At 40.7% G+C, this 13176-nt stretch overlaps 1 protein-coding gene across 2 annotated transcripts in view; it reads left to right on the forward strand.

Moving 5' to 3' along the window:
* The first annotated feature begins 1820 nt into the window (after window positions 1-1820).
* The window catches only part of SSR1 (signal sequence receptor subunit 1), a 39470-nt gene continuing 28114 nt past the window's right edge, over window positions 1821-13176 (forward strand). For both annotated transcript variants that reach the window (XM_019745398.3, XM_019745399.3), the window contains exons 1-5: window positions 1821-2109; window positions 4997-5109; window positions 9014-9101; window positions 10353-10615; window positions 12556-12632. In XM_019745398.3, the coding sequence (XP_019600957.1) occupies window positions 2031-2109; window positions 4997-5109; window positions 9014-9101; window positions 10353-10615; window positions 12556-12632 (620 nt within the window). In that variant the 5' untranslated portion in view covers window positions 1821-2030. The remainder of the gene's footprint in view (window positions 2110-4996; window positions 5110-9013; window positions 9102-10352; window positions 10616-12555; window positions 12633-13176) is intronic.

Below are 13176 nucleotides of genomic sequence, written 5' to 3' on the forward strand. Positions count from 1 at the left end.
ACCACAGTGACGCAGAATCTGTGAGAGCTAAAACCAGGGTGAGGATTTTATGCTCCTGATCCATAGGCTACTGCTTTTATTACCAGTTGGAGAAGCACACAGGTTTGTTTTCTGTCTGTATGTTTTTATTTTCCCTAAGTTTATCCCATCATTGACAGCCAGAGTAGGCACACTTTTATTTGTCCCTGCTGCACCTTTAGTAGCTGATTGCCTAAAATTCAAGTCCCCAAATAAAATCCATTAGTGATCACTTAACAACATTGGAGTGAAAGTCCCACTTTAAGCACCAACTGGACTATCCTCACAGGTTCAGGCTATGTCTAAACATGTCATGCGAACTGGAGAGACAGAACTACTGGGAATCCCTTTAACATAAGGAATGAGCATCCTCTCCGCCAGAAATTCAGTCCTCTGAAGGGAAAAGAGAGTCGGTGAGAGACCCCTGGTCCAGGAACAGAGAGAAGTGATTTTGAGTACAGCAGGATGTTTATCTTTTTTTACAGGCCACACGGGATTCTTTCTGGTGCAGGGGGAGGGCAGCAAGTTAAGTGGAAGGATGTGTTTGTCAAAGAACTGGTGAGACTCAGGAACTGAGCAGGTCTGATTTGAAACTCATGAAACAAAGTGCCTCCAAGTTGGGAAGGGAGTTTTTTCCTATGCTGGTAGAGTACTCAGCAAGGTTCAGACACATCAAAGTGGGGTCAGCAGTCCTGGTGGCTTTGGCACACTTTGTCAGCTTTGTTAGCTGTGCATAGGAATGGAGGCAGCAACCAAGTGGGAGGATGCCTTTGTAGGGAGTCCCTCCGCTTCTGCCTGCTGCCTTGGTGGCAATGGGGGTGGCACTGGTGTCCTGGCACAGTGGAGTGGAGCACAGTTGGTTCAGCCCAGCCCTATCAGGTTGTGACTTTAGCAGAGAGAATTAGTGGCAGCAGCAGCCACAAGCCGCCTTTACAGGGGCCCCTGAGCAGAGGCCATGCAAGAGTCGGAGAACAGCAGATATCCCAGGCCAGTAGGACATGGTGTCTAGAATCAGACTGTTAGGTTCAAATCTTGCCATCTGCCTGCTATTGACTAGCGTTTAAGCCTTGGGTAAATTACTAACCTGTTTGTGTCTCAGTTTTCTTCTCAGTAAATAATATCCAGCTTACTGGGATTTTTAGAGATTAAATTAGTTTATACATGAAAGCACAGTTCTAAGGGACAGTGATTTTGCAATAGGAAGCACACACAGTAAGGGTTAGCTTGTTTGTTTCATCATCCATATGACATGTCACACTGGTCCAATCCAACAGTACCTGGTATTCAGATTAATTGCACGAAATGCCATATTATTGGCAGCAACCCCCAAAACAGTCCGTACTACGTGAGAAGGAAACTGAAGGGTATTGTACAGCTGCCCCTATCATATACTTGCCAAATGCTTTCTATGTGCCAGGCACTGTCCTAGGTGATTTATAACTCTGGAATGTCACCTAAGAATTTAAGAACTGTCACTATGGGTGAGGACGTGGGCAGATAGAGAACCAGATTTACCACTGTATATTTTTTCTGCTTTTTGGGGTTTTTAAGACAATTATATTTTTTTCAATACCACATACAGTTCACGATCCTTATACCCCTATTATTTAAAATCATACAACGAATTTATCGCGCCGGGCACCAGGCAGATCGTCATTCAAATAAAGTAACCATTAATGATGTCAATTAATTGGAGCGGAACAGGCAGGGCGGAGCAAGCGTCAAACCGCAAGTCGCCAGCCCGCCCAAAGGCGGGAGGCGGACTCTCGCGGGAATCTCGGGGGCCGGCAACTGGCCACGTGACTCCCCGGGCCGTCCGCGTACCCCACAGCAGAGAGACCGTAGCCACGTTGGCGGCCTTCCCCGGCCAGAAGAGGGGGCGTGACAAATGTCCGTGCGTAGTACGTGCCCCGCCCCTCCCCTCCCGGAGCCCGGATGAAGAGTAACGCCATTACCGCCGGAGCCGCCGAGAGCATTCGCGGACGGGGACTGGACACCGGACGGGTCGCGCCATGAGACTCCTCCCCCGCCTGCTTGTGCTTCTCTTGCTCGTGTTCCCCGCCACCCTCTTGCTCCGAGGCAGCCCAGGAGGTGAGGCGAGGGCAGTGGGTGACGGGTCTCGGCCGGGAAAGCGACGGCAAGTTTGAAGCTGGAGGCGGCGGCGGCGGCGGCGGCGCCTGGGTCTGGCGTCTACCTCGCCGGCCTCCTTTCACCTCCTCTCCGTCTCCCGAAGGGTAGTAGGGGGCCGAAAGGCGCGCGAGGCGAAATCCCCCCGCCAGGGCCTCCGCACCTTCCACGCGGAGTGCGGGCCAGTGCCGGGCGACCTTGCTGGGTGGCGGCCGCCGGAGGACTTGGGCTTGCCCGCCTGGCCCCGGACCCGCGGCCGCAGCTGCAGCCGGAGCTGGTGGGTCCTCGGCTCGAGGGAGGAGGCGAGGGGCCGTTGGCACGGCTGTGCCCAGAGCTCGCTGCAGCCCTTTTGATTTTTTCTGGCTGCCTCCAGCGTCACTCCACCCCCATTCCGTCGGCTCTGGGCTGACGTGTCGTTAGTTTCCACGCTAGGAGCCCGCCTTCATTCATTTGCTGAAACCTTTGTTTTCTGAACACCTAAACTCTCAGTGCGCCTTTTTTTTCTGGTCATCTCCCCGTTTTTCATCACCTGGCCCGTGTGTGTTGCCAGGAGTCTTGATTTTGAGAACAATTCCCCATCCTTCCGTTGTCCACTCCTATACCTGTGGGATGTCTATTACGTGTGCCCCTTTTTCCCCTCTCTTTTTTGTAACCATGTTTTGTTTCGTGGAATTATCATATCCTGAAAAACTACAGTCTAATTTGAGTTTTACTTTTTTTAAATTTAGGTTTATTCCTTCCAACAGTTAATCTGGTACAAAAATAACTTAAATAGCAGAACATTAAAAATGTGGTGACTTGCCCTGCTTCTATCATGTAGTAAAATGTAGTCTGACTAAATGATCACTGGAATCCTTTGATTCTGTAAGTTTAAGCGCTGTGTGGCAAAATGAATGATAGTGACAGCTACCCACGCGTTGCTTTGCAAAGAAAAGTTTAGTGACTGGTTTCTATGTAGGGGATAGAAAACCAAGTGTGAAAATTAACCAGAACTGTTAACAAATTCATTTGCAGGTTGAGGGATTCTTTTACTTAACCAGTTGCTTGCTGGTTTGTTCTCACTTGCTTTTTAAAGAAAATTTGCCGATTCTACTTTTATAGAATCCGGACTATATTTTTTCATGTTTTAAACCGTTTTCTTTTTTAAGAAACATCATCAGTATGTAAACTGAACTGGTTTTCTTTAATTTTTTTTGTGAGGGATGATCTTTTCTTTCAAAAGATGTTTTCACTTAAATTTTTACAATTGAAAATGATTAGATGGGCCGGCCCGGTGGCTCAGGGTTAGAGCTCCGTGCTCCTAACTCTGAGGGCTGCCGGTTCGATTCCCACATGGGCCAGTGGGCTCTCAACCACAAGGTTGCCAGTTCAGTTCAACTAAGATTGAACACAGCACCTTGAGCTGAGTTGCCACTGAGCTCCCACAGTTAGTTGGAGGGCGTCTTCTCAACCACAAGGTTGCCAGTTCGACTCCCGCAAGGGATGGTGGGCTGTGCCCCCTGCCACTAGAAAATGGCAACTGGACCTGGAGCTGAGCTGCGCCCTCCACAACTAAGACTGAAAGGACAACAACTTGACTTGGAAAAAAGGCCTGGAAGTACACACTGTTCCCAATAAAGTCCTGTTCCCTTTCCCCAATAAAATCTTTAAAAAAAAAAAAAAGATTAGATTTTTATAGGCACAAAATTGTTATTGGCTAACATTAAAATAAAGTATTTAATGTCAACTGAAACATAGGGTTAAAAGCCGTTATGTCTCAGTCCTGAAATGTAAGTACTTTATGTCAAACAGACATTTTTATTACTGGTTTTTGAAATGACTTGTAAGTTATGAATGCACTATTTTAGTCTTTGTTCAACAAGAAATAGAAGCTGTTTTTCAGTTCATAATGTGTGATTCAGTGTTCTTTAATACTTTGCATAAATCTTAACAGCCATTGAGATCTCAAGGAACTAGAAAAGACTTAAAATGCGTGGTCCTTAATATATACTGTTTCTATTGGGTATTGCAGCATCTACACATGCTTCCTTTCCCACATTTTTCTCTTCTGAATTGCCACATCATCATTCTTTCTGAGAAATGCTGGAAGAGTTGCCAGAACTTTGAAATTTCTTTTGAGGGTCTTGCCTGAAATGGATTTAATGTGACTTATTTAGAGTACTTTTACCTATAAAAGTATGATTTATTATTTCTTGGCATTACACTCATATTTAACTTTTCCTTTGATATTAAGTGTAGAGGAAATAAAGCATCTTAAAACATGTTTGAAGTCATATACAAAAATCATGCTTTCTTTCTCTGCTATTAACTCTGAAGTTACCAATAAAGATTTTTTGGATGCCATACAAATATTTTGTTCCTTGAAATTACATTCTGTCAAGTTCTAAGAGTTTGAGCTGTAGTCACAATGTTTCTTGCATAGATATTGAGATTGCTATTTCCCTTTAGACCTGAGTTTTTTGGTGGTTTTTGTTTTGTGTGGTTAACGACAGGATTAAATTTTGGAATTTCTTACTTTTCAAACACACTTATTTTCCTTAATTTGCTTAACAAAATTGCTTGGATTCCTTATTTGGACTTCAGAACATCTTTAGTTTCAGAAGTTCATTTTTCCAACTTTTAGGTGCTTTTTAAAATTAAACAGCATTTCCCATTAAAATTAAACAGCAGTTGTTAAGATTACTAAAATAAAATCATGTAAATATTCTTAGATGCGTTGTAATTTGACATCATTCAAATGCACTGGGTGATGGAATTACTCCAGGGGGGAATTTTCATTGATTGTTCTTGAGATTGTTCGGTATTCCAGGATAGTTAACTGCTTGTTTTATGTTTTATGTTTTATTGTTAGGCTCAGTAGCAGTGGCTCAAGATCTAACAGAAGATGAAGAAACAGTAGAAGATTCAATAATTGAAGACGAAGATGATGAAGCAGAGGTGGAAGAAGATGAACCCACAGATTTGGTTAGTTTATGTAGGATTTAATGCATGTGCGTAATATGTCTAGAGTTTGTCCTTTTTATAGAAAAATTTGGTATTGAAATTCTTGATTTAGAGGTTTGTTACTGTGACCAATGTGGATTAAAGTTGGGAGACTAGGGACCAGTTCTTGGGGATGGATCATAAGTATTTTCTGGAATAGGAAAGGGAAACCACATGACATAACTCTATGAGGGTGACAGTGCAGTGGGAAGAGCACTGGATCATTTACTGGTAGATTTGGGATACACACTACTTAGTGTTCTGACCTTGGGTACCTTGTCTGTCTGGGTCTCAGTTTCCTCTTTCTTTTTTCTTTCCTTCAATAAGGAAATATTTATTATTGAGTCCCTTCTGTGTGCCAGGCACTGTTGTGAATACTGAGGTGAACGAACCAGATATTTTCTCTGCTGTGATGGAGTTCATGTTCTTGAGGCAGTGTTTGTGTGAAGAGTAAAGGGCTGAGAGAAGATCTCTTAGAGGTCTTCCAGCTCTGATACTTTTATTATAAAATTATAGTGTGACAGTAAGAACATTGAACTAGAATAAAGGTTATTGCAGTATGCTTCTAGCTAATTTAATTCCTCTCTTGGATTACTGTCATCTATCCTGCACAGTTACTTATTTTCTTTCTCTTTCCTTATCCACACTTGAATCTGGAAACTTATGATTCTAGATTTTGTCTTTTTTTTTTTCTAAGATTAAACCATATCCCTATTTTTCTGTTATGTCACCATAAAAATAATTAGCCTCACATGTAGATTTCTGCTCCTCTTTTGACTTATCCTGATTTTTATAGAGTAGCTTTCCAACTAAGCTAGTCTGCCTGCTATTTTGTTAGTGTATAAGTTACCGTTTTTATGCATCTGCACATATTCGTAGTGTTTCACTTGACTTGAACACCCTGATTAATTTTTGTACTTTTCTAATTCGCCTTCCTTCAGGAAACCTTTACTGATTGCTATGTGTCAAGCCTTTCATGTGTGTGTATCCCCATACTTTCAGGGTTTCTATTAGAGCTGTGCATCTTCAACCCAGTTCATTGGATGCATGACTTGAACTAATTCAGTACATTCCTCCATCTTTAGACTTGACTGTTCCAGAAGTTCCACTTATGGTAAGATAACTTGGAGTGAACATTGGAAGGGAATCCATCCACACATTGAGTATTAGAGATGGTATTTAGGGTCTGAAGTCAGGGCATGTACAGAAATTTTATAATAGATTATATTGTTAAAACTGCCTTTCTGAAATTACTTGGGCTCTCTAGCACTGGAATGTACTTGTGGAGGAAGAGAGTAGAGAAGAAAACTGTTAGATCTTTGTTACATTTACACTTTAGCCAGGACTTTCTATGCCTTGATCATCTCCCTTGTCTCCACTCCTTACCCTGGCCAGTTAGTTCAAAAGTCTTAGTACCCTTTGCTGTGTTGCCCTTCTCAAAGCAAGAAATGGTTAGGACATATTGAAGCAGGAAGGCAGGGAAAGTGTTTTCTTCCTTGGGACTAGACTATGCAGCAGTGGTAGGCTTGTGTGGGGCCATGTAAGCTAAAAAGGATAGGCCCCTAGGGCCAGAGGGGCTACAAAAGTTACCTCCAGAACTGAGGGTCCTAGAACCTCTTTTGTTGTTCCCCAGGATTTCTATTATCAACTTATACACAACTGCCTTTTGACATCAAGGAATTAGGGGGTATGGAAGGATCCTTTGCCACTGGGCCTGTGTCTGGAGTCAAGGGACAGAAAGGACATTTTCCTAAGATCTGAGATATCAACAGGTTTAGATGCAAGTTACTGGTTTAAAATTTTTCGGTGCAAACTTTTTTTAAGTCACCTTGGGCTTTTCTACCCTCTTGATTATCCTTTAGTCTCTAAAGCTGTGGGTGGTGATGGCAATTTTTGTTTTAATTTTTTATTGAAACAGGCCCTATCGTAGTAAAACTCCCAAATCAATCCTTCAGTCTTAGCAACATTGCCTTCAGTGTTGCCATCGAGTGTGAACTCTATTGAATTTTCTACTTTCTGTTTGTAAATATATTATTCACCCATCATTTTTACATTTTCTTTACCATCATGCTTCTTGAAAGAGTAAACTGTACAGTTTTTCCTTTCTGTTTAGTTCGCATTTGTTCTGGTAAGTTGTATGGGCCCCTGTATCTAGTAAAACTGTTCTTGCTAAGTCACCAGTGAGTGACCTAGTTGCCAAATTCCTGGCCTGTTTTCATTTGTTATCCTGTTTGAGTTCTTTTTAGCATTTACTGATTACCCCTTCCTTCATGGTGGCTTCTGTGGTACCCTTGCCCAGCTGCTGCTACCTTCTCTCCTCTGCTCACCCTCTCGTTGATGAAACCTGTGATTTCAGCCACCCCCACCTTCTGTTGATGACTTGTAAATCTCAGTTCTAGCGGCCAACCTTACTGCTCCTGAGCTTTATACCTGTGTTTTAAGTGCTTTGCAGAGTAACACCATCTGGGTGCTCAAATTCTGCATGTACACAATGGAATTCAGCATATACTCTCCACCTCATCCCTATAAACTATTTCTTGTTTTCATATGGCTCCAGCTGTTGCCTTGTTGCTTCCATTTCTTTTTATTCCACAACCCATTAATCAGATCTTAGGGATGGTTTGTCTTACCCATTTCTTGAATATAACCTTTCCTTTTTATTCCTACAGCTTATTCCTTCCTGCCTTCCTGTCTTTGGTCTGTTTTCCTACTTGTGGGTCTCTTTTCCCAAAAGTAGAAAATCACTAACTCTTATTAAATGAAAATTATCATTAAGGACACTTAAAATGTAGTATATTATTGCACATTCACATAAAATACAGTATATTATTGCACATTCATCAAATGCTTAAGTGCCTTGTCTCAAGCATATGAACTGGGTGTGGTGAATTTTTAAAGTATAAAACAGTCTTTGTCTTTGCCCTTGCGAAGTCTGTCTATTGAAAGAAAGTATTTTATGTAAATGAAAAGTCAAAAACCAATAAACAATGGTGCCTATAAGCATCTCGATTTATTAAGGGTCTGGACACTTCAAATATATGAATCTCTGTACACTGGTGCCTGGAGAAAGGCTGCACTGAGGTTTTAAACTAAAATTTGTTCACATTTTTTAGCAACTTTATTGAGATATTTGCACATCGTAAGTCACCTGTTTTAAGCATACAATTCAGTTATGTTTAGTGAATGTACCAAGTTGTACAATTCTGCAACTTTAATCAAGTTTTAGGACACCTCCATGACTCCATCACCCCAACATGATCTCTAGCTGTTTGCTTGCTTTTTTTTACCCATTTCTTCCAGTTGTGTGACGAATTCTCACAGGAAAACTTTTCTCTTTATCAGGATGGAAATCTTTGTAGGCTGATAAGGTGTTGTAGAGCAGGGTCAGGAAAATGTGGCCGCACCAAATCCAGTGTTGTCTGTGTCTGCTTTCACACTGCAGCCACATCAGAGGCAGCACAGAGTTGAGTGGTTGCAACGGGGACCATATGGTTCTCAAAGCTGAAAATATTGATATGTGGTCCTTTACAGAGAAAGTTTACCAACCTGCACTTTAGAACCTTGCAGTTGAAAGTGTGGTTTGAGTACCAGTAACATAGCATTTCCTGGGTGCTTGTTAGAAAGAAAGAATTTCAGACTTTAGACCTAAATCAGATCTGTAAAAATCTCGGGGGTTGGTATGCACATTACTGTTTGAGATGCACCACTCTAGAATTTTTATTTTAACTGATGAGATACAATGAAATTCCTACCACTGCTAATCCCTACAAAGCGTTGGACAGGCAATATTTTATCCCAGATTGTAGTGAAATCATTATTTGTTAATGGTGGTTTGTTTCCGTCCTCCCCGCCCCCCACAGTAATCTCTTTTTAATGTTTTTCTTAGGCAGAAGATAAAGAGGAAGAAGATGTATCTGGTGAACCTGAAGCTTCACCAAGTGCAGACACGACTATCCTGTTTGTGAAAGGAGAAGGTAATAGAGAAATAGTTGTATTAACTCAGAGGAATTTTGTAAATGACAGGGTCACTTTTTTGGGAAGTGTTAGTAATGCTTAAGGTCTTTATTCATCTTCCTCTCTTACAAGTATAGTGTAAACACATTTTGAGAAAACCCTCCTATGTATTTATGAATACCCATGTCTGTAAGGTAGTATTCCTGGCATTTAAATTAAGGGGAAACATAAATACTACCCATTCTAACTGGAAATTAAATGTTCCTTTGAAAGAAGACTGCCACAGTAAAATCTCTCATATTTTGAGTGGAAGCATTAGTGAAATATTAAATCTTTACAATTAGGCCTTGGTTGGAGACTGGGTTTCATTAAAAGAAAATAAATATAATGGCTTGTATTTAATGAGGGCTATATGGCAGGCACTGTTCTCAGTAGCTTGGCTATATCATGTAATCCTAACAGAAATCCTATGACGTTAGTTTCTATTGCTGAACTGAGGTTTAGAGGGTGAACAACTTGTCCAGGTTACCCAGTTAGTAAATAGAGTGTGGAGACAGGTTCAGTCCCACGTGGGTCTGACCCCAAAGCCTGTGCTGTGCTGGGTGAAACTCAGCTCTGTAGAGTACGGTATAATTATTGAACACTTAACTATTTGAAGTTATTTTCTTGGTCTTCTTAACGTTTCTGTTTTATTCCCACATGTGTTCCAACTTTATGCCTACAAAACGTGTAATTTGATTAGAGATTTTTTTTTTTAATCCCCATTTATTTTGGTAGCTTCCTTCTTCTGTCTTAACCTTCAAATTTGCATTTTAACTAATTGATAATTTTTTTATGTTCTAACAGTTATTACAATATTGGTGAACTTCTTAGACTTTTATCTTTTTGTCATTTTCATTATTTGCACAGATAGCGGAACTGAGTTAGGGAAGGTGACTTCATCAAGATATATAGCCCCACTACAAGACAATGTTAATGCTAAAAGTATACAAGTCTTTCATAGACCACATAATTTGGATGTGATCTGGTCTGAAGTTGAGATTCCCAGTTCCACTGTTAAGTTGGAATGTTGACTGTTGGAGGACAGGGAAGGGTTGAAGTTTATGCACCAACTCCAGTTATTAGTGGATGGTTGGAGTGCTCTGTTGAAAGGGCTATGAAACCACGTCGACACACATCAGGAAGGGCACCAAAATCTATTAGTGATGTCTGGTTTTATTTATGCCCTCAGAACATTTTCTAATCTTTCTGCCTCTTTTCTTGTTTCTTAGATTTTCCAGCAAATAACATTGTGAAATTCCTGGTTGGCTTTACAAACAAGGGTACAGAAGATTTTATTGTTGAATCCCTAGATGCCTCATTCCGTTATCCTCAGGACTACCAGTTTTATATCCAGAATTTCACAGCTCTTCCTCTGAACACTGTAGTGCCACCCCAGAGACAGGCCACTTTTGAGTACTCCTTCATTCCTGCGGAGCCCATGGGTGGGCGACCCTTTGGTCTAGTCATCAATCTGAACTACAAAGATTTGAACGTAAGGCCCTCTAAACTTTGGCTTTGTTTTTCTTTTTTTTTTTCCTTTTTTTTTTTTTAAGTTAGAGATGGATGAGGACAACTGACATTTGGATATTCTTGTACTTACTCATTCAAGTGCCTGTTTTGTGGTTGAAGCTGTGATAGGTACCAGGGAGGCAAAGATAAATTGCACATCTCTGTCTTCAGGTCTGTAATCCACTGGGGGAGATGGATGTAAACAGACAATATCACAGCATGAGAAGAGGTACATACTAGAGATTAGCGTAAGGCGCTATAGTATGAAAGTGGAAGTGATGTGAGCTGGATCTTAAAAGGAAAAGCAGTAAGCCACACAGTCTATAGTTAGCAGTAAGGTTTATGGTTTACAAGAACCCAGTAGCCTAATATAAGCTCTGTTGTCTCTTGTGATTTTTAATCTATATGATATGTATCCAGTGAATGAATGAGAGAAGCCTACCACAATTGAACCGCTGGGATTTGACTGCTAGATGCCAATTGTTATGTCCACCTTCAGATAAGAGCTCATCTAAACCATTCCCTTTTCAAAAAGTTTTCAGAGCAGGAAATTTCATCCTCCCTTGGAAGCTTATTCAACCTTTCATCATCTTGGTATCAACTTGTTTACCTTATGTCTTAGTTAAATTTCATGTGCTACAATTAAGTTTTCCCTTTGAATTACTTAGTAGAGAGTAGGAATAGTAAGTACTACCTTTGTGCAAAGCATCAAACACTAAAAACAGCTATCGATGTATTGTCCCAGTGTTTCTGATGTAATTGAAAATTGAGATTGTGTTGAACTGACAATTGTTTCAAGATCATGACAGAAAAAAAAAAGTTTTAATTGTATTGGGGAATATTGGGGAACAGTGTGTTTCTCCAGGACCCAGCAGCTCCAAGTCGTTGTCCTTCAGTCTAGTTGTGGAGGGCTCAGCTCAGCTCAGCTTCAAGTCCAGTCGCCATTTTTCAATCTTAGTTGCAGGGGGCGCAGCCCACCATCCCATGTGGGAATTGAACTGGCAATCTTGTTGAGGGCTCATGCGCTCTAACCAACTGAGCCATCCGGCGCCCCTCCGGCAGCTCAGTGGCAGCTCATTGTCTTCAATCTAGTTGTGGAGGGTGCAGCTCACTGGCCCATGTGGGAATCGAGCTCTGTTGTTCAGAGCTTGTGCTCTAGCCTACTGAGCCACCTTGCCCCCCCCAACGAAATTATTTTGATCCTGAAAAATCACCAACCCATTTATTATAAAGAAATTGATTTTCGGTCCCCTGTTAATTTAGAACATGAATTTAACTTTTATTCAAATCTAGCTCTTAAAATGATCTGCTACTGCAGCTGTTGCCGTGTTTCCCTGAAAATAAGACCTAGCCGGACCATCAGCTCTAATGCGTCTTTTGGAGCAAAAATTAATACAAGACCCAGTATTGTATTGTATTATATTATATTAATACCTGATCTGATATTATATTAAAATCAGACTGGGTCTTATATTAATTTTTGTTCCAGAAGACACATTAGAGCTGATGGTCCGGCTAGGTCTTATTTTCGGGGAAACACGATGCTGTCATATTCATGCTCTTCCTTTCTTGATTTGGAGGATTACACACAATAGAATCTAGTACTTCTCGTTGTTAGTGTATCCTATGGGCTTTGTTTCTTCCTGCACATTTTGTCTCATTTTACTTCCCTAGTTCCTCAACGCCCCTCCCCCCCCAACCACCACCACCAAAGAAAGTGGGACACAACTTTGACAAACCTGGCAGCATTTTTTACTTTGTAGGAGAAAATAACACGTAATGTTGAATCCCTGGTACTGAGTTAGTGCTATTAAGTGATAAGAAAGCTGTAGTGTATCTCTTAGGGTGATGGTTTTAAGAAATCTTGTAAGCTTTCATTTTTCCAGTGCATTTCAGATTTGGGGAACATTTTTTTTTAAACAGGGTAATGTATTCCAAGATGCTGTCTTCAATCAAACAGTCACAATTATTGAAAGAGAGGATGGGTTAGATGGAGAAACGTAAGTAAAAGTTGAAATATGTAGATTTTGATCTCATTAAGTAGGACTGGAAGGCTGCTCCTCTCAACCATTATTAAATGATGAAAATGCAATGGGTTGTATAGATTTGGTGAAATCCTAATAATGTAAATCTGTACTTAGATGATTCTTATGTAATAATAATACCAAGTTAGGAAGGATAGTTGAAACTGACAAAAATTTGCTTTAAAAACATAACTTTGACTTTCCATCCTTTTTGTCTTCTAAATTCTTTTTCACGCCATGATCTTTAAGCTGATCACCAGCCTGATCTAAGTTGCATGCCTCTAAAATCGCTATTGAAAACAAATTTACGGTTTTATCTTGAAAAATGTGTTCTTTATGAATGGTGAATCACTTCTTACTGTATACTCACATGCAATTCACCAAAAGTGCAAAATAATCTGATATTTGAGGGAGACAAGCCCTAATGCAATTATAATTCTATTCATTTTAGTACATATCATTGCTTTTTAAAATTGATGAATTGTTCTTAGAGATAAGTGAAAAATGTATCAAGTTTTTT

The sequence above is a fragment of the Rhinolophus sinicus genome, chromosome 14 (assembly GCF_057876585.1).
Source record: "Rhinolophus sinicus isolate RSI-liver-muscle chromosome 14, RSI-T2T, whole genome shotgun sequence".
NCBI lineage: Eukaryota > Metazoa > Chordata > Mammalia > Chiroptera > Rhinolophidae > Rhinolophus > Rhinolophus sinicus.